The following is a 21,673-nucleotide window of genomic DNA, read 5'->3' on the forward strand; positions in this document are numbered from 1 at the left end:
AGGGTCAGTGTCTGGGAGGCAAATAAAGACAAACATGAATTTGGGTAAACAAGCAATATACAGGTATCGCACGTGCAACCTACTACAGACGTTGGGAGGCAGGCCTCTTTTCTTTTTTCAATTTTTGGGTAATTTGTTAAAACCTTGGGGTCAGTATGTTGCATGGGTTTACGAGGTAATTTGTTTTACAGCTGTTTTGCATGTAGTTTTGGAGCATTTCGAGTGGGGTAGATGGATTTATCCAGGCGAGTGGAGAAGGGGGTTGCTGGCCCAAGATGTGTGTGGGCTTTGGGAGATCGGGTGGGGCTGCGTTAGTACAGGTTATATAAAAAAAAAAAAAGGGGTGTGAGTGTTTCGGCGGCTTTTACAGCCCGGGCAAAGGGTATGGGACTTTTCTGGGGTTTGTTTGGTTGAGAGTGGGCCGTTCTCTTGGCAAGGGGGGACAGGGCCTGGTTTGCACATTTTCTTCTTAGTGGCGGTTTTTCAGGGAGTACCTGCAAGCGGGTGGACAATGGGCCTCACACTCCTTCCGCATCATGGTGGCCACAGGGGCGGCCAGGTGTGGGTAGGATAAGGTGGCGGTTGAACGAGTTCTTGGGTGGTGGGAATTCAGGATATTCATGTTTCCGGGGGACCACACTGGTTAACAGATGGAGTTTTGGTGCACTGCGGGGAAAAAGGGGTGTCTCCGAGCTGAAGTCGGCTGGAGGCCGGGTATGGTAATGGTACCGCAGTGTAACGGTGAAAAGAAAGACTAAGTGGGGGTTGCTGTCAGAGACCAATTGGACGGGTGTTAATAAAAGTTGTTTGGTTAAAAATGTTAATGAATAATGTTTTGGATTACCGTATTTATCGCGGTATAACGCGCTCCCGCGTATACCGCGCACCCCTAAAGTGCCCCCGAAATTCCTGTAAAAAAAAAGTTGTATGATTTTATTACTTACAGTTTTGGTGTCTTCCCATCGTCCGGTCCGGCGTCCGTCTGCGGCCTCGATGGTGTCCTCCCGGCTTCTCCAGCGCGCGCCTCACGTCGAGTCCCCGCTTCCCACGCTCAGTTCGAATGCCTCCGCCGACATATACCGAGTGCAGTACACTCGGGTACATTCGGCAAGGCTCGGCTTGGCTCGCGCTCACGCTCTGTGAAGTTTATGCGTGAGCACGAGCGAAGCCGAGCCTGGCCGAATGTACCCGAGTGTACTGCACTCGGTATATGTCGGCGCAGGATTTCAAACTGAGCGCGGGAAGCGGCTATCGGCGTATATCGCGCACCCACGATTTCCCCCCTATTTTAAGGAGAAAATAGTGCGCGATATACGCCGATAAATACGGTATTTGGAATTATTTAATTGTATTTAAATATTTAATTTTGAGTTTAAAATAAAATAGGCTGTTGTGGCCATTTTACTAGTTAACAGATCAAGTTTTGGTGGGTGGTTAGTTCTACTGCAGTTATGTTATGGGTATTGTGTTGGTACTGGTGCTTTCCCTTAATTGTTTGTCTGTTTGTTTTTGGGGGGGGGGGGCTAGGAGTACCGAGGCTAGACCTTTAATAGTCAGTTGGGGCATACCTCAGGTGGGGGGTGGGTAATTGGTGGCTAGACATTACAGAGATGGTGTGTTGTAGGATGAGGTGAGGATTATTAGGCTCGACTTGAAGTGAACGAAGTGGTGGGTGGATTTGTTTCACGTAATGGGGGTTTGGGTTATCAGACAGACAGAGTTGGAGTTTAATGTGGGAATTGTACCTGTGGCTTTATAAAGTAACTCTAGGTTGGGGGTTAGAGCCAGGGGCGCTGGGTCTCCTGGATGAGAGTCAGCGGGCCCTGCGGGTGTGGAGGGGCCCTTAACCACTTCCCGCCCGGCCTATAGCCGATTTACGTCCGGGAAGTGGTTATGAAATCCTGACAGGACGTTCCAGAACGTCCTGCAGGATTTCATGCCGCGCGCGCCCGTGGGGGCGCGCATCGCGGCGATCGGTGATGCGGGGTGTCAGTCTGACACCCTGCATCTCCGATCTCGGTAAAGAGCCTCCGACGGAGACTCTTTACCACGTGATCAGCCGTGTCCAACCACGGCTGATCACAATGTAAACAGGAAGAGCCGTCGATGGCTCTTCCTCACTCGCGTCTGACAGACGCGAGCCGATCGGCGGCTCTCCTGACGGGGGGTTCGCGCTGATTGTTTATCAGCGCAGCCCCCCCTCGGATCGCCACACTGGACCACCAGGGATGCCCACCCTGGAGCACCAGGGTGGGCAAAAAAAAAAAAAAAGCCAGCAAAAAAAAAAGTCTAAAAAAAATATAAAAAAAAAGCATTAAAAACAAGAAAAAATATGCCAGTCAGTGCCCACAAATGGGCACTGACTGGCAACCTGGCAAAAATCAGTGCTGCCACCCCAGAGTCCATCAGCGCCACCCCAGAGTCCATCAGCGCCACCCCAGAGTCCATCAGCGCCACCCCAGAGTCCATCAGCGCCACCCCAGAGTCCATCAGCGCCACCCCAGAGTCCATCAGCGCCACCCCAGAGTCCATCAGCGCCACCCCAGAGTCCATCAGCGCCACCCCACAGTGCCCGCCTATCAGTGCCGCCTATGTGTGCCCATCAGTGCCGCCTATGTGTGCCCATCAGTGCCGCCTATGTGTGCCCATCAGTGCCGCCTATGTGTGCCCATCAGTGCCGCCTATGTGTGCCCATCGGTGTCGCATACCAGCGCCGCCAATCAGTGCCACCTCATCTGTGCCCGTCAGTACTACCTAATCGATGTCCATCAGTGCCATCTCATCGGTGCCCATTAGTGCCGCCATATCAGTGCCCGTAATTGAAAGAAAACTTATTTACAAAAAAATTACCAGGAAAAAAAAAAAAAAATTTTTTCCAAATTTTCAGCCTTTTTTTTAGTTGTTGCGCAAAAAAAAAAAAATCGCAGAGGTGATCAAATACCACCAAAAGAAAGCTCTATTTGTGGGGAAAAAAGGACGCCAATTTTGTTTGGGTACAGTGTAGCATGACCGCGCAATTGCCATTCAAAGTGCGACAGTGCTGAAAGCTGAAAATTGGCTTGGGCGGGAAGGTGCGTAAGTACCTGGTATGGAAGTGGTTAAGGGTAAGGTGTTATCCTTGCGGGCTGTGGCGGTGTCTTTGGTCTTTGATGGTGGCAGAAAACAGATGTGGTGGGGGGCTCATCCGTGGTATGGGCCCCCCTGGGGTATTCCAGTGGAACGGTGTCTGCTGGAATACGGTATTGGTTGCACTGCGGAAAAGGGGTTGTCTCTGAGCTGGGTCGGCTGGAGGCATGGTATGGTTAAAAGGTCCCGCAGTGTGGTGGTGACAATGTGAAGTTCATGGTGCCGTCAAAGACCAACAGGCTGTGTGTTTAAAAGTGTCTTTACAAAGGTTATTTGGAAATTATTAAAATATTTGGGTTAATAATAAAAGGCTGTTCTGGCCATTTATACTCCAAACTCTTGTCTGGTCTCATCATTGAATGGGGGTATGGTAATGTGAGTGTGGGGTTCAAGGGGTGGTAAGAAATTGGAGATAGCTTGACTACTATCTTGACTACACTGGTCATGGTCCGCGGACCAGTTTCCGCGGACATGTTCGGTCGTCTGTACGGCCGACCGGACAGGTTTCCAGCGGATCGGACAGGTTTCCAGCGGACAAATGTTTCATAGCATGCTAAGAAAAATGTCCGCTGGAAGCCTGTCCGTCGGACATGTTCAGTCGTCTGTACAGACTCACCGGACATGTCCGCTCGGCCAAAAGCCCTCGCATGCGTCAAAGCGATTTGACGCATGCGTGGAAGCATTGACCTTCCAGGGTCGCGCACGTCGCTGCGTCATCGTCGCGGCCACGTCACCACATATCCTGTCCGCGGGAAATTTGGTCTGATGGTGTGTACAGCCATCAGACCAAATGATCCCAGCGGACATGTCCGATTAAAACGGTCCGCGGACCGCTTTCATCGGACAGGTCCCGTCGTGTGTACAAGGCCTCAGAGAACGTCGGTGCCGTCTACGTCACCGCGTTCTCTGTCCGCGGGGATTTTGGTCTGATGGTGTGTACACACATCAGACCAAAACCTCCCAGCAGACATGTCCGATGATGTCTGCTCGTCTGTACGAGGCCTTAGGGCAGTGGTCTCAAAGTACCGGCCCGCGGGCCATTTGCGGCCCGCGGACCAGTTATAAATGGCCCGCAGGCAGGGTGGAAGTGAGGGGAGCAAAAAAAAAAAAAAAATATTTTTTTTTTTTTTTTTGAGCTGGAGCCATCTGGTGGTGAGCCGTTGGTATTACAAGTTATTATCACCAGATGTGAGCTGGCGCCATCTGGTGGTGGCCGTTGGTATTACAAGTTAAGCATTACAAGTTAAACAGCAATTCTAATGTAATTTTTCACTATTTTCACTGCCATCTTCTTCCCTCTAATTAGAACCCCCAAACATTATATATATTTTTTATCCTAACACCCTAGAGAATACAATAGCGATCATTGCAATACTTTCTGTTACGCCGTATTTGCGTAGCGGTCTTACAAGCGCACTTTTTTGGGAAAAAATTACACTTTTTTTAATTAAAAAATAAGACAACAGTAAAGTTATCCCCATTTTTTTTAATATTATGAAAGATAATGTTACGCCAAGTAAATTCATACCCAACATGTCACGCTTCAAAATTGTGTCCGCTTGTGGAATGCCGACAAACTTTTTTACCCTTTAAAATCTTCATAGGCGACGTTTAAAAAAATCTACAGGTTGCATGTTTTAAGTTAGAGGAGCTAGAATTATTGCTCTCACTCTACCAATCGCGGCGATACCTCACATGTGTGGTTTGAACACCGTTTACATATGCGGGCGCTGCTCACGTATGTGTTCGCTTCTGCGCGCAAGCTCGTCGGGACGGGGTGCGTTTTCTGGCTCCTAACTTTTTCAGCTGGCTCCTAGATTCCAAGCAAATTTGTCAAACCCTGACTTACACCAGTGCTGGTGGTAATAATGCGCTTGCTGACACCAGTGCTGGTGGTAATAATGCGCTCGCTGACACCAGTGCTGGGGGTTAATAATGTGTTCGCTGACACCAGTACTGTTGTTTTTGAAGTTTGAAAGTTTGCATTCGGCCCCCCATGGCATATGAAAACTTGTCTTGTGGCCCTCAGGTAATTTGAGTTTGAGACCCCTGCCTTAGGGGCTCCACAAACTCTGTTGTTTTCACAGCCAGTGTTGGAAGGGCCTTAGATTTTCTGAAATGGCCCTGTGCTTTAGGGCCAGTAGAGATGGGCTTTGTTTATGTCAGACAGGTTTTGCATTCCCATATAAGTGTATGAAAGGGCAGAACCTACTTGAAGCAGGTCAAATGCAGGTCAGAATGAGGTCTACTTAAAGGAGTTGTAAAGGAAAACATTTTTTTTTGCTGAAATGACTGTTTACAGGGTATAGAGACATAATATTTATCGGGCTATATAACGCGCCCCGGCCGTGTAGTGCGCACCCTCAAATTTGAAGGAAGATCCCTGCAAAAAAAATACTTAGTTTGGATGCCCCTCGTCAGTGTCTTGTCCATCGCGTCCTGCCCATCGTCCAGCGCGTCCGGTCCGGCGTCCTTCTGCAGCCATCCCTGCTCGATCGCCGCTTCCCGCGCTGTGTTCGAACCACTGCGCCGACATATACCGAGCGGATTACACTCGGGTATAGTCGGGCGGGCTCGGCTCCTCTCGCGTAAACGACGTACAGGACGCACATGACGTGACCGCGAGAGGAGCTGAGCCTGCTCGACTATACCCGAGTGTACAGAGTGTACTCGGTATAAGCGGGTATTGGCGTATATCGCGCACCCACGATTTTGCCCAGGGCAAAAAATTGCGTGGTATACGCCGATAAATACGGTAGTTAAAAATACATAAAAGTCAATCGTATAATGTACCTGTAGCTTCTAGTTTCGTTTTTGCATGTTATTTCCTGCCTCTGTGCTATACAGAGCCATAGAGCAGTGATGGTTTGGAAAACGAAGCTAGAAACTAGACACACAGTAATCACACCTCCTGGATTAGTGACCACAGAGAGAAAGCTCCCAGTACTGTGGTCATCAGGAAACAGACAACCAGGAAGTGTGGAGATCAGAGAAGAATTACAGCAACTTGAAACTCACTACCAACAATGAGGACATGAAAACAGCACTGCATTAAGGTAAAGGAAGCTATTAAAGGAGTTCTCTGACCTAAAACTTTTAACCCCCGCTGTGCCCGGGCTGTAAAACTATACAAAATAAACTTTCACTTACCTGCCTACGATCCCCCGTTGTTCCGATATCGCCGTCCCGGTCTCTTCCGCTTCCTGTGTGTCGGTGACTCATAGTGCGCTCAGCCTATCAGCGGCCGCAGCAATGTCCCGTCGCGGCCGCTGATAGGCTGAGCGCACTGTGAGTCACCGACACACAGGAAGCGGAAGAGACCGGGACCAGAGAATGGGACGGTGATATCGAAACAACGGGGGATCGTAGGCAGGTAAGTGAAAGTTTATTTTGTATAGTTTTACAGCCCGGGCACAGCGGGGGTTAAAAGTTTTTGGTCAGAACTCCTTTAAGATAAAAAAAAATCATTTACAAACCCTTTAAGGTACAATACACCTGTCAATGAATTCTGAATGATCTCAGAAGAAAGTCAAATGAATGTTAAACTGATGCCAGTATTGTCAGGTATACATACAGGGGTGTTCCTGTCATTCCCCATCCATTACCTTCCTTCTATCCTACCCTCCCTACTCCCTTATACTGTGGATTTATTCTTGTACCTTTTCATACCTGGTTGAAATTCAAGTTATTGATGGGAACTGTCCTGTACCTGGTCCCTCGCGGCTCACGGTTATGTTTTCTATCTTCTGATAATGAATATGATCTTTTTTTGTCAGAATATTTACCTGAGAACATTTTATTGCAACCTTTTATTTATTTGACAATGGTCTATTTTATTTTTGTTTGTTCTTTACAGCCATATGCTTTTGCTATAATGACATTGACAACCTATGAATAGGCAATTGCTTATGTGATATACTTGTTACTTATAAGATCTTTTTCAATAAAAATATTTAAATATAAACTGATGTCATCAACACAGGTCAGTTTAGGTACATATAGGTAGATTCAGTAAGAGTTGGGCCGGCTTATCAGTAGATAAGCCGACCTAACTCAGAATCTGCGCCGACTTATGTTTAAGTATGCTCAAACAGAGAAACGCTTAAACATATCCAAGATACGACGGCTTGCGCCGTCCTATCTTAGATTGCAATATTTTGGATGGCCGCTAGGTGGCGCTTCCATTGCGGTCGGCATAGAATATGTAAATGAGTAGATACGCCGATTCACGAACGTACGCCCGGCCGACGCAGTACTTTTACGCCGTTTACGTAAGAGATAGGCCGCATAAAGTTAGAGCTAGGCCCTATTGGAATAGTAATGTCAAGTATGGCCGCCGTTCCCACATCGAAATTCAATTTTTTTTACGTCGTTTGCGCAAGTTGTCCGTGAATCGGGATTTACGTCGTTTACGTCCACGTCAAAATCAATAGGCCCGTGCGGCGTACTTAGCCGCAATGCACACTGGGAAATGTAGGCGCCTGGCGCATGCGCAGTTCGCAAAAAAACGGAAGGTCAAGCCCATTAACATACAACACGCCCCCCTCAAACACATTTGAATTAGGCGCCCTTACGCCCGCCGATTTAGGCTAGGCCGACGTAACTTGGCAGGTAAGTACATTGTGAATCATGTACTTGCCTAGCTAACTTGCGGCGGCGTAGCTTAAATGCCTTAAGCTACGCCGCCGCAAAGTTAGGCATAGGTACCTGAATCTACCTAAAATTGTGCATAGCAGAGTTACCCTTTAAATCTTTTATTTTTTTTATAGAGATAAATAGCAAACTATTGACTATTGCTCACAATAGAAAAATGTTATGTGTTTTTTGTTCAGTTTCCTAAGAGCCAGTCAGAGGAAGCCACCAAGGTTGCCATTGAGGTTGGGTATCGCCATATCGATAACGCCTATATTTATGGAAATGAAGTGGAAGTTGGTCAGGCAATCTGGGAAAAGATTGCAGATGGAACCATAAGGAGAGAAGATGTTTTCTATACTGGGAAGGTAAGAAGAATGCATACATAGGATATATTTATGGGCTGTCCATGCTTGAGTATTAATGTGATGCAATAGGAACATAGGCCCAGATTCACAAAGGAGATACGACAGAGTATCTCAGATACGCCGTCGTATCTCTCAGAGTATCTATGCGACTGATTCATAGAATCAGTTACGTATAGATAGGCAGAAGATCCGACAGGTGTAATTGTTTTACACTGTCGGATCTTAGGATGCAATACCGCGGCCGCCGCTGGGGGAGTTTGCGTCGTAAACCAGCGTCGGGCATGCAAATTAGGAGTTGGGGGCGATCCACAACGTTTTTTCGTGTTCGCTACGTCGCTGCTAGTCTAGTTTCCCGTCGCAAATTTAGTCGTAGTTTTGGGTGCCCTAACTTTACACAGCACACGTATGTGCTGTATAAAGGAGGCCCCCAAACCCCAGAACCCCCCCCCCCCGCCCGCACGCAAAGCCTACAGGTACCACAGCATAGCGATACAGTTTACGTTCACCCACACGTTGTATAAATAAAAAATGTTTACAGTGCAAATACTGCTGTTGCATATAATGTGCCGCAGCAAACGCATGTATCTGAATTGCGAGTGTTCTGCATGGAATGCAGGGGACAGATATGTCCTGGGGAGAGGGCTAGTGCTAGAGAGGGGAGAGATAGATATGTGCTGGGTGCAGAGGCGGTCGGTGCTCAAATTTGTTTGGGGGGGGCGCAAACTGATTCTAAAAAAAAGAAACATCAAATGCAGCCACCGTGCCCCATCGTATGCAGCCACCGTGCCCCATCGTATGCAGCCACCGTGCCCCATCGTATGCAGCCACCGTGCCCCATCGTATGCAGCCACCGTGCCCCATCGTATGCAGCCACCGTGCCCCATCGTATGCAGCCACCGTGCCCCATCGTATGCAGCCACCGTGCCCCATCGTATGCAGCCACCGTGCCCCATCGTATGCAGCCACCGTGCCCCATCGTATGCAGCCACCGTGCCCCATCGTATGCAGCCACCGTGCCCCATCGTATGCAGCCACTGTGTCCATCATATACAACCTCTGTGCCCACATGTGCTTGGGGGGTCAGGTATGTGCTGGGGGGGAGCTTTGTGAGAGAAAAGATACAGTACAAGGGGGATGGGTAGGATATGTGCTGGAGGGGTGTTTTGGGAAGGAAGAGAGGGGTTGTCAAATTTAAAATCTAATCCACACTTCTAGCATTCCCTCCCAGCACATGTCCTCCTAACCTACTGTAACCCCTCGATCACTCAAATGACATCTACCTTGTCCTCCTTTCCAGACAGACACTCTCCCCCCCTCCCTCCTCCATCTACAGTAGTACAGAGCATAATAAAAACTTAGTGCAGACCTGATCAGAGCGTCCCATCTCCTCCTCCTCGTGTGTGTGTTTACAGAAGGGAGGAGGGGAGGAGCTTTGATACACTGACTGCTCTGCTCAATTAACCAGAGGGGGAGACTCGTCTCTGCCGGAAAAAAAAAAATGTTAAAGTAACAGACATCGCTGCCACCGTAAATTGCTGGGATTAAATATCCGGCCTGCCACACACAGCCCAGTCCGCCCCTGCTTCTCTCCCCTCAAACGAAAGCCCCCATTCCCGCAGTGGAACAAACAGGCACCTGCTTGGGGGCCCCTGGCCAGCTCGGGGCCCTAAGCAGTTGCCTCCTTTGCCTGTCTTGTTCCGACGGGCCTGAATAGGAAAGGGGTTGTCAAACAAAGGTTATAGTGGCTTAGCAGTGCTCTGCAGGAAATGTACAAAAGCAACTTTTAAAAAATGTATTTGGTGGGGAGCAGCGATTTTTATAATGATTAAAGGGCTTCCAAACCAGCCACAGTATATTACTGCAGGCAGGTGGCACAGCCAGGCTAGATGATGTAAACACAGGGCTGGGCTGGGACAAAAATTTGGCCCTGGACTTCATCCAGACTGGCCCACTTTGACAGGTCTCTCCCATGACGCCTGGACAACTGGACCACCCCCCCGGCCACCCAAGCCCCCTCTCCCCCTTCACTAGCCACTAGTCGTTCTACTTTTATTAGAATAGATCGGCTGGTACTGGTACTCTTTTATAGGCAGTACCAGTGGGGAAGCTAGACATTATTTCACCCGGGGCAAGGAATCAGTTTGGTGCCCCCCCTTATGGGACAAGATTAGGCAGAAGTGAGAAGCTCCCAGGCCATAGCTGTTGAGTCTACTGTCTGTCCCCTCCCCCCATGCTCCTATGTCGTCTCCCCTGCTCCTCTGGTCCTCCCCCTGCTTCTCTGTTCTCCCCCCAGGTGAGCGCTGCAGGGAGGGAGAGGAGGTGAGCACTGCGGGAAGGGAGAGACAGAGGAGCGGAGGGGGGCAGTGGTCCGCTGTCACTGAAGCTGGCCCACTGAGCCATCGGCCCACCGGGAAACTCCCTGTAGTCCCAATGGCCAGTCCATCCCTGTGTAAACATAAAGAAAATTGAAGGCACGTGGCCTAGCGCATTATCCTCAGTAAAATATTTTTATTGTACAATTGAGTCCAATTGAAACTGTCACGCTAAGGCATAGGCTGATGCATTTCGAGGAGTTCCTTTTATGCCACGTACACACGATCGGTTCATCCGATGAAAACGGACCGATGGATTTTTTTATCAGATATCCGATGAAGCTGACTCTCATCAGTCTTGCCTACACACCACCCGTTAAAAATCCGATCGTGTCCAACGCGGTGACGTAAAACACAACGACGTGCAGAGAAAAATGAAGTTCAATTTTCTATCGTTTTTTTAACCATCAGAAAATTTTAAAACCGGTTCTATTTTTTTTCACCGTTGGGGGAAAAAAAACGATGGGGCCCACACACGATCGGTTCGTCCGATGAAAACGGTCCATCAGACCGATCGTGTGTACAGGGCATTATTCAGGGCCTACCAGAACAAGTTGAGCAGAACAAGCCCTTTGCCTTTGCGAGACAGTTTCAATAGGACTCCTATGGAGGAATCATATAATGTACTTTTATTCGAATCTCTACTTGTTAGTACAATACCTATTTCTGTGTACAATAAAAATCTTTTACTGAGGATAATGAGCTATTCTATTTTCTTTATGTTCCAATACTTTGGATCTCCCCAGTCTGTGATAGGCAGCAAGGCGTGCATTATCCATTTAGAAGCACCATTATAGGAACTTTGGGGCAGATTCACAGAGCAAGTACGCCGGCGTATCTACTGATACGCCGGCGTACTTTCAAATTTTCCGCGTTGTATCTTTAGTTTGAATCCTCAAACCAAGATACGACGGCATCTTTGTACGCCTTCGGTTTGCAGATGCAATACTTCGGCGTCCGCTGGGTGGAGTTTGCATCGTTTTCCGCGTCGGGTATGCAAATGAGCTTTTTCCGACGATCCACGAACGTACGCGCGGTCGTCGCATTCTCTTACGTCGTCTGTAGTCGGCTTTTTCCGGCGTATAGTTAAAGCTGCTATTTTGTGGCGTATAGATAGACTTGCCATGTTAAAGTATGGCTGTCGTTCCCACGTCGAAATTTGAATTTTTTTTTTTGCGTAAGTCGTCCGTGAATAGGGATGGACGTAAGTCACGTCTAAGTTAAAAAAATTACGTCGTTTAGCGCAATGCACAGAGGGAAATTTAGGAACGACGCATGCGCATTTCATTCGGCACGGGGACGCACTTCATTTAAATGAAACCCGCCCAATTTCAAATACGCCGCCAGAAAAACACTACGCCGCCGTAACTTACGGCGCAAATTCTTCCTGGATTCGAATTTAAGCCAGGCAAGATACGGCGGTGTAGCGTATCTCTGATACGCTGCGCCTGTCTAATTGTATGTGAATCTGCCCCTTTCATTCATAACAAGGCCCACAGCACAGGAGATTTATTTGTGTTAGGCTGGATTAAGGATGAGCCGAACACCCCCCTGTTCGGTTCGCACCAGAACTTGCGAACACACCAAACGTTTGTGTGAACTTTAGAAACCTGTTAAAGTCTATGGGACTTGAAAGTTTGAAATCTAAAGTGCTAATTTTAAAGGCTAATATGCAAGTTATTGTCCTAAAAAGTGTTTGGGGACCTGGGTCCTGTCCCGGGAAACATGTATCAATGCAAAAAAAAGTTTTAAAAACGGACGTTTTTTCAGGAGCAGTGATTTTAATAAAGCTAAAAGTGAAACAATAAGTGTAATATTACTTTAAATTCCGTACCTAGGGGGGGTGTAAAGTCAGCATGTGAAAAAGCACATGTTTCCTGTACTTAGAACTGTCCCTGCACAAAGTGTAATTTCTGAACGAAAAAAAGCCATTTAAAACCAGGCTTGCGGCCATAATGATTTGTCAGCTCTGGCAATTCAGAGAGGATTCATTCATAAAAAAAAAAAGCGTGGGGGTCCCCCCAAATTCAATTACCAGGCCCTTCAGGTCTGGAATGGATATTAAGGGCAACCCTGTCGTCAATTTAAAAAAAAAATGACGTGGGGTTCCCCCCAAATATCCATTCCAGACCCTTCAGGTCTGGTGTGGATTTTAAGGGGAACTCCACCCCAAATTTAAAAAAAAATGGCGCGGAGTTCCCCCAAAAATCCACACCAGACCCCTTATCCGAGCACGTTAACCTGGCCGGCCGCAGCAAAGAGGTGGGGACAGAGTGCAGCCCCCCTCTCCTGAACTGTACCAGGCCCTCAACATGGGGAGGATGTCCCCATGTTGATGGGGACAAGGGCCTCATCCCCACAACCCTTGCCCGGTGGTTGTGGGGGTCTGCAGGCGGGGGGCTTATCAGAATCTGTAAGACCCCTTTAACAAAGGGGACCCCCAGATCCTGCCCCCCCTATGTGAATTGGTAATGGGGTACATTGTACCCCTACCATTTCACGAAGGAAGTGTAAATAGTTGGAAAAAAACGTAGAAAAAAGTCCTTTATTAATAAAAAAAAAATAAAAAAAAATCCAGCGGTGGTAATCCACTCGGTCCCGGCTTCCTGCTCCAACGTTGTCTGTATCCAGCGACGGGTGATCTCCTCTCCGGTCTAGCGTTGAGAAGATCATCCAGAGCTCCAGAGCACAGCATCGGAGGCCGCCTCTCTCCGCCGGACACAGCCCAGTGGAATGACGCGGCTGGAGCTTTGACATTTCTTATTTAGGGGAGGCGGGGCCACCCGTCACGTGATGACGCATCCTCTGCTACGTCACTGGGGAAGCCCAGTCTTCCCCCTTGCGTCAGAGGGGGCGGGGTCACATGATGGGTGGCCCCGCCTCCCCTAAATAAGAAATGTCAAAGCTCCAGCCACGTCATTCTGCTGGGCTGTGTCCGGCGGAGAGAGGCGGCCTCCGATGCTGTGCTCTGGAGCTTTGGATGCTGGATGATCTTCTCATCGCTGGACCGGAGAGGAGATCACCCGTCGCTGGATACAGACAATGTTGGAGCAGGAAGCCGGGACCGAGTGGATTACCACCGCTGGATTTTTTTTATTAATAAAGGACTTTTTTCTAGTGTGTGTGTGTGTGTGTGTGTGTGTGTGTGTGTGTGTGTGTGTGTGTGTGTGTGTGTGTGTGTGTGTGTGTGTGTGTGTGTGTGTGTGTGTGTGTGTGTGTGTGTGTGTGTGTGTTTTCCAACTATTTACACTTCCTTCGTGAAATGGTAGAGGTACAATGTACCCCATTACCAATTCACATAGGGGGGCAGGATCTGGGGGGTCCCCTTTGTTAAAGAGGTCTTCCATATTCTCATAAGCCCCCCGCCCGCAGACCCCCACAACCACCGGGCAAGGGTTGTGGGGATAAGGCCCTTGTCCCCATCAACATGGAGACATCCTCCCCATGTTGAGGGCATGTGCCCCGGTACGGTTCAGGAGAGGGGGGGCCGAACTCTGTCCCCCCTTTTCTGCGGCCGGCCAGGTTAACGTGCTCAGATAAGGGTTCTGGTGTGGATTTTTGGGGGAACTCCACGCCATTTTTTTTTAAATTTGGGGTGGAGTTCCCCTTAAAATCCCCACCAGACCTGAAGGGTCTGGGATGGATATTTTTTTTAATTGACGGCTGGGTTCCCCTTAATATCCATTCCAGACCTTAAGGGCCTGGTAATTGAATTTGGGGGGACCCCCACGCTTTTTTTTTTTTTTTTTTTATTAATTCTCTCTGAATTGCCAGAGCCGACAATTCATTAGAGCCGCAAGTCCGGTTTTAAATGCCTTTTTTTTTCTTTCAGAAATTATACTTTGTGCAGGGATAGTTCTATGTACGGGAAACTGCGCTTTTTCACATGCTGACATTACACCCCCCCATAGGTACGAAATTTAAAGTAATATTACACTTTTATTGTTTCACTTTTAGCATTATTAAAATCACTGCTCCTGAAAAACAGCCGTTTTTAAACCTTTTTTTAGCATTGATACATGTTTCCTGGGGCAGGACCCGGGTCCCCAAACACTTTTTAGGACAATAACTTGCATATTGGCCTTTAAAATTAACACTTTAGGTTTCACAGGGTGTTCTGTGGCTTTTCGAATCTGCCGCGAACATCCCAAATTGTTTGTTGTTCGCCAAACAGGCAATGTCTGAGTCGAACATGAGTTTGACTCGAACTCGAAGCTCACCCCGAGGCTGGATGCCTGTTTATATTTATATATTTATACATACATACATACATACATACATACATACATACATGTTTTAGCCTTGTGGTGCACGGCCTAACACAATAGACTGCACACGCCTTCGATCCCTCTAGATGCTTATTGAGCTACTTTGAGGATTCCGACCTTCTTATACTAAAGACTGTACTCCAGTACACTTGTCTACACTTATTACACAAGTACCTGAATTTTACTTAAAACCAACTTCCTGCAGTCTCTATACAGCAGAGCTCAGGCTGGGAGAAGGAAGGGCAGCACAAGGAGCCAATCAGTTTTGTGTGCTGTCAAGGAGCATGCTGATAGTAGGAGATAGAAGATTGATGAGTGATGATTTTATCAGTGTGCTGCCCATTTTTTACCATCCTATCACAGGCCGGGGAAGGAAAATGACAGCCTGGGAATAATTTGATAAAAAGGCTCAGTACTTTGGATTCCTTGTTTAATAAACAGAAGCACTGCATGCCAAGTACCATGGTGCCCCCATATACACATGGTTGGTCATGTGACCTCATTTCACATAATCACTGGCTCTGCACCTAGGGAAAGTGTCACTGCCCTGTAACTTCCTTGCAAAGCTTTGCAAGGGGTGGATGGGCACAATAAGTTCATAAAGATGCTGAATGCAAGATACATTCTCAAAACTTCCTCCTGACCACCAATCAGAGGGAATACACTCTAAAAAGGGGGTCCATTTCAAAATTGTAAGTTCTTCTAACTAGGGATGTCCCGATACCGATACTAGTATCGGTACTGATACCGAGCATTTCCTGAGTACTTGTACTCAGCTGAAATGCTCAGATGCTTCACCCGATACCTGGACAGTCAGGTATCGGGTGGTGGGGGGAGTTACAAGTCTTCTCCATGCCGCTCTCCCCCCTTGCTGTCTTCTCCCTCTCATTGCCGCTCTCCCCCCGTGCGTTCTTGTCCCCCTCTGTGCCGCTCTCCCCGTGCGTTCTTGTCCCCCTCCGTGCCACTCTCCCCCTGTGCGTTCTTGTCCCCCTCCGTGCCGCTCTCCCCCCGTGCGTTCTTGTGCCGCTCTCCCCCTGTGCGTTCTTGTCCCCCTCCGTGCCGCTCTCCCCCCGTGCGTTCTTGTCCCCCTCCGTGCCGCTCTCCCCCCGTGCGTTCTTGTCCCCCTCCGTGCCGCTCTCCCCCCGTGCGTTCTTGTGCCGCTCTCCCCCCGTGCGTTCTTGTCCCCCTCCGTGCCGCTCTCCCCCCGTGCGTTCTTGTCCCCCTCCGTGCCGCTCTCCCCCCCGTGCGTTCTTGTGCCGCTCTCCCCCCGTGCGTTCTTGTCCCCCTCTGTGCCGCTCTCCCCCCGTGCGTTCTTGTCCCCCTCTGTGCCGCTCTCCCCCCGTGTGTTCTTGTCCCCCTCTGTGCCGCTCTTCCCCCGTGTGTTCTTGTCCCCCTCCGTGCCGCTCTTCCCCTGTGCGTTCTTGTCCCCCTCCGTGCCCCTTCCCCTTGTGCGTTCTTGTCCCCCTCCGTGCCGCTCTCCCCCCGTGCGTTCTTGTCCCCCTCCGTGCCGCTCTCCCCCCGTGCGTTCTTGTGCCGCTCTCCCCCCCGTGCGTTCTTGTCCCCCTCTGTGCCGCTCTCCCCCCGTGCGTTCTTGTCCCCCTCTGTGCCGCTCTCCCCCCGTGTGTTCTTGTCCCCCTCTGTGCCGCTCTTCCCCCGTGTGTTCTTGTCCCCCTCCGTGCCGCTCTTCCCCCGTGTGTTCTTGTCCCCCTCCGTGCCGCTCTTCCCCTTGTGCGTTCTTGTCCCCCTCCGTGCCGCTCTCCCCCTCAATTTGTCAGGATGGAGAGCGGAGTTAGGAGCTGCTAAACCCGGCTCCTACCTTTTCCGAATGGACAGTGTCAGTGTCCATTCACATGACTGTGCATCGTAACCTGTGTTTACAATGCTTCAGTTTATGAATGGAGAGAAGCTTCTCTTTATTCATTTCAGTTGAGGCTGCAGAGAAAGGGACTAGGGAATCTGTGTCCTTAGTCCCTTTCTCTGTCTTAAAGTGGAGATCTCAGAGATCTGTTAAGACCCCTGATATCTCACCAAAGCCCCCCCCAACAGGGCTGTAAAAAAAAGCATTGTGTAAAAAAAAAAAAAAAAAAAAAAGCACCACTGTCGCATGACATTAAAAAAAGTATCGGTATTCGGTATCGGCGAGTACTTGAAAAAAAGTATCGGTACTCGGTCTCAAAAAAGTGGTATCGGGACAACCCTAGTTCTAACCCTTCCAGACTCTACCCCAACTAAAAAAAACAAAGTTTTTTTTGTCTGAAGTTCCAATTGAATCATGTTATTTTGTATACATCTTGAGGACAATTATGATTTTTATCCTAACAGCTCTGGAGTACATTTCATACCCCAGAACTTGTCCAGCCTGCTCTAGAGAGGTCACTAAAGCAACTTCAGCTGGATTACATGGACCTGTTTATTATCCACATGCCTCTGGAGATGAAGGTAAGTTCTCTAAAGCTTCATGTGTTAGGCGGACCATCGAGGGATAGGATACGCTAAATGCATTTAACATCCAACGTGAGATCATTTCATGAAAACAAAATGAACTAACATTTTTGAGGACACATAAAATATGTTTGTAAAAAGCATGTTCAATATTGTTTTTGATTCTAAAGTCTTGTTTAAAAAAACACATACAAACATGTTATACAGAGAAGCCCAGATCCTCCTCTTCTCGGGTTCCTCTTCCCTGATCCTGGCCCCTCCCTCCTGCCGAGTGCCCCCACAGAAAGTAGCTTGCTATGGGGCCACCCAAGCCGACTCACAGCTCCCTGTGTCCATTAAGACACCGAGCTGGGGCCCGGCCGTGCCCCCTCTCTCTCCTGATTGACTGACTGTGACTTTGATTGACAGCAGCAGGAGCCAATGGCACCACTGCTGTGTCTCAGCCAATCTAGAGGGAGAGTGTCGGATGGCTGAGACACTTGTGGAAATCATTGGACAGAGATGGGGCTCAGGTAAGTATTAGGGGGGCTGAGGGGGGCTTCTGCGCACAGAAGCCTTTTAACTTGGCGCATAGAATGCATTAGGATAAAAAGCCTTCTGACTTTACAACTCCCTTAAATCTCCAAATGTTTAATGTGATTTTAAAGCAGAGTTCCAAGCACAATTAGCATTTTTTAAATGTATCCTTTCATCCTGCGTTTTTATAATATAAATCCGGTCACTTACTATTTTACAATCCGCCGCCGATCCGCATAGATATTCAAAAAAGATAGTTTGTAAAACTATATCTACACCGTTGTCATTTTGCTTGTGGGCATTGTGAAGCCTACAGGCACTTACTTCCTGGAGGTCTTGGATGGGGAGTGATAATTGGGACAGCGCACTGCATCCTGGGAAATGATGACACACATTTCCCAGGAGCATTAGAGGGAGATGATGTCAGGATCCTAGGTGCTTTCAAAGGCAGATTTCGTGGGACTGCATAGCAACAGGCATTTCCAGATGAGTAAAAAACATTTTCTTTTTCTTTTTTTAGGTCTAATGAGCACAATAATGAGAAAAAAATGTGGGATGGAAACTCCACTTTAAATTGTTACTAAACCCAGGAGCCTGCATTCATGATATCTGGACTCCCACCATACACACAACATGGAAATGCAATTATTTTAGTAAAACTGCTGAATACATTTTCTCATCAGCAGTATATAGCAGTCTCGTTACTTATATCAGTGTCTGGCTAAATACTTACCTGGCAGGGGAGACACCATGATCATGAATGCGGTTCTCCCAGGGCGAGGCACGGCTATTGCACACTCTGGCCGTGCTGATCGTGGTTGTCTTCCCTGCCGCTTCTCGGCCTTTTGGCTAGGACTGGGTGTGGTATCTGTCCTTATCAGTTGTCAGCGGAGCGCTGAAGCACCTCCTACATGGGGAGGGTGGATGCAATCCAATGACGTCATTGCACCTGGAAGGATGGTTTCAGCAGGGACTACGCTGTGCTGCCCGACAGATACTGGGGGCCGGCCCATGGTTGAGTCTGAGCCATCTGGAAGGGTGCTCCTGGTGAGGATGGGTACTGCGCTTGGTCTTGGTCTTTTTGCCGAGTTCTAGTCTGGCCTTCTGGCTGGCTGGTGTAAGTGCTATCTCTGTCAGCGATCCGGTAGGAGGAGCTGGTAATGTCCTGGGATATGACGGGGCAGGACCGTGCAAATCCGCCGGGTTGGCTGGCAGGGGTGGAGGGCTGCACTGGCCGGTCGGGGGGTCGGATATGGAACGAAAAGCCTATGGTGCATGTGCCCCTGGAGTGGCAGTCCAGGGGTATCTGAAGATCACTGTGTGTGAGGGACACATTGATTTAAGATACCACGGTCACTGCACCAGATACACGCTTTTTTAGCACCTGCATCCTGGGCCGGGCCTTTTGGCTAGGACCGGAGGAATTTTTTATTCCTGGCCGGAGGGCCTGGTCATTGTTGAACACAATGACCACTTCTTTCACTCTCCTCTCCACTATCCCTTCCCCCACTTTATTTTATTTAAGCCTGTGTTTGTCACGTTTTTGTCTTATTTTTGTTGTGCACGTTTTGTCTCACTGTGTGATTAGTAGGGTGCGGGTCCTCGGGCCAGCCATGAACGTCTTGGGAGTGGGTGGACATGGCCTTCTGGCTTAGTTCGCCTGCTCTCATGGGGTCTCCCTTCGGGGGAGCCCCACCTAGTACTGGGAGGGTTCTGTTTCGGCAGTCCCTCCGAGGAAGTTGGGTCCGTGTCGGCTTCGGTTGCTCGGACCACAGTACCTCAGTCCCCGTCTGGAGCCTAACGCCCCGGGGGATCAGGGTTTGGGTCCCTCTTCACAGGAGGACTACTTGACGTTGCACCCGTCTGCACGTTTTTGTGAACACTCTTTATGTGTGTGCACATTTTTTCTGCACCGGGTGGAGTTTTTTGGGTGTGTTCACACGCCATAGGCTTTTCAAAAAAAAAAAGTGTCTGGCTAAAGCTTGTAGGATGAGTTTTCACTCTCCTCTGACTGTCCAATAAGGCTGCAGGACCCCTGTCCCTCTGCCTGGACAGTGCTGATTGGCCCTGTGCTGATCACATACACCAAGAGTAAAAAAAACTCCCTAGCAATATACACCAAACAGAGCATGTGCATAGTGATTACAAAGGCTCTGTACTATCAGATGATAGATTGGGGACAGTGGAAGAAAGAGAGGATAAGAGAAGACAGGATCAAACAGCCTTTTTTACACAACATAGAGGATTAACCCCTTAGCTTCCACAGTGAGTATAAAAAGCATCCTTTACTGCATATTCAGGCTGATTTTACTTTTGTGAGTTTAGGTAACATGTTTCTTATGGTAATAAAAATCTTATTTATACAACTACATCTGTTTGTATTTTCCCTGGGTTTTTGTCTCGATTTACATTTACTGTATCTGTCTGTTTTATCTCTTGTAGCCAGGTAATGATCCTTTCCCTGTAGATGAAAATGGACAAATCATTTTCCACAATACAGATTTACGAGATACTTGGGAGGTACATTTTAGATGACAATGTATATGTATGTAATACTGTAATTGACACAATGGCTAGTAGACATGTGCACAGCAAAAATGTTCATTTATTTTGGTTTTGTTTCTGTTCGTTTATCGTGATTGGTAACGAGTCGTAATTTCGTAAGACGTTAGTTATCGTATTCATACTCTTTAGTATTTTCGTAACACTCTTTTTTCCGTTTCCCTTTTTTTCTGTTAGTTTTTTTTTGGTTGAATCGAGATTCGTATTTTCGTTATATTTTGTATTCTGCCGCGTTCCTATTTTTAAAATGATTTTATTCGTTCCTTCGTTTTTACGTTAGTTTAATTTTCGTTGTTTTGCTATTCGTATTTACATTATATTTTCCATCATGCCGCGTTCGTATTTTCGTAAAATATATTTCCGTTGCTTTATGATCATTCGTATTTTCATGTCTAATTCCCTTTGATTGTAAAAATGTACTTTTGTAGATTTTATTGCATTCGTAATTCTGTTAGAATACATTTTACGTTTATTCGATGAATGAATGAATGAATGAAAAACTTATATAGCGCGGCACATGCGAACTGAATCGCCTCTGGGCGCTTGTTGTTTGTGTCTCATGCCTTTCAGAAAAGCAGGGTTTTGATCTGCCTTCTGAAAGACAGGTGGTCTTGCTCCAACCGAATCAACCGGATCACACTCCTCGTCGTAATTTGTACTTTACTGTGATTGACTTGACTGTCTTAGTTAGCGCACACACCCTGTCTAGAATAAAGTCTGACGTAGAAGAAAACTAAAATATGTCAGATATTACAAATACAAATCTAGAAATTAGATGCACTGCAGTCTAACACAGAAAAAGACACAAGGAGCCAGGAGGTAATGAGAAAGAAGCTCATTGGGGGAAGGAACAAACCTCTTCAGAGGAAAGGGACAGCGCTCAGTGGCTATTGGTCAATGTCCAGAAATATTTCAGTACTAACGAAAGCTAATTTACATTATTTTGTATTTTCGTTGTTTTCATTTCAGTTTTCCGAAGATTCATAATTTATTTTTCGTTAGTTTTGATTTTCGTTTTTTATTCTTTGTTCGGCATTTCGGTTGTTTTCTTTTCGGTCTTCGAATATTAGTAAGTTTGCATTTTCCTTCATTTTTCGTAATTATTTTTTTTTGGGTTCGGTATTTTCGTTGCTTCTATGTTTTCGTTTCTTTCTTCTTTCGTATCTTCGTTGTTTTTCATATTCGTTATTTTGAAAATATCGTTATTAATTGCGCTAAACCGTTCGTTCATTCGTATGTTACGGAATCAACTAAAATAACGAAAATTGATTGGAAAACGTATTCGTAACTTAAAAAATTGCACATGCCTAATGGCTAGAATACTGCCCTTCTTCTTTTCCTCATCTTCTCCTCCTGTTCTGATCTCCCAGCTCCTCGTCCCTTTCTT

At 47.6% G+C, this 21,673-nt stretch overlaps 1 protein-coding gene and 1 non-coding gene across 2 annotated transcripts in view; both read left to right on the forward strand.

Moving 5' to 3' along the window:
• LOC120921837 (prostaglandin-E(2) 9-reductase-like) overlaps nucleotides 1-21,673 on the forward strand; it is a 63,198-nt gene that overhangs the window by 8,676 nt on the left and 32,849 nt on the right. The window contains exons 2-4 of the mRNA XM_040334324.1: nucleotides 7,959-8,126; nucleotides 17,089-17,205; nucleotides 20,167-20,244. Coding sequence (XP_040190258.1) covers nucleotides 7,959-8,126; nucleotides 17,089-17,205; nucleotides 20,167-20,244 — 363 coding nt within the window. The remainder of the gene's footprint in view (nucleotides 1-7,958; nucleotides 8,127-17,088; nucleotides 17,206-20,166; nucleotides 20,245-21,673) is intronic.
• On the forward strand, nucleotides 18,450-18,607 carry LOC120921840. The gene has a single exon (XR_005745005.1). It is a non-coding gene; the product is annotated as a U1 spliceosomal RNA (small nuclear RNA).

The sequence above is a fragment of the Rana temporaria genome (genome assembly GCF_905171775.1).
Source record: "Rana temporaria chromosome 4 unlocalized genomic scaffold, aRanTem1.1 chr4y, whole genome shotgun sequence".
In the NCBI taxonomy this organism is placed as follows: domain Eukaryota; kingdom Metazoa; phylum Chordata; class Amphibia; order Anura; family Ranidae; genus Rana; species Rana temporaria.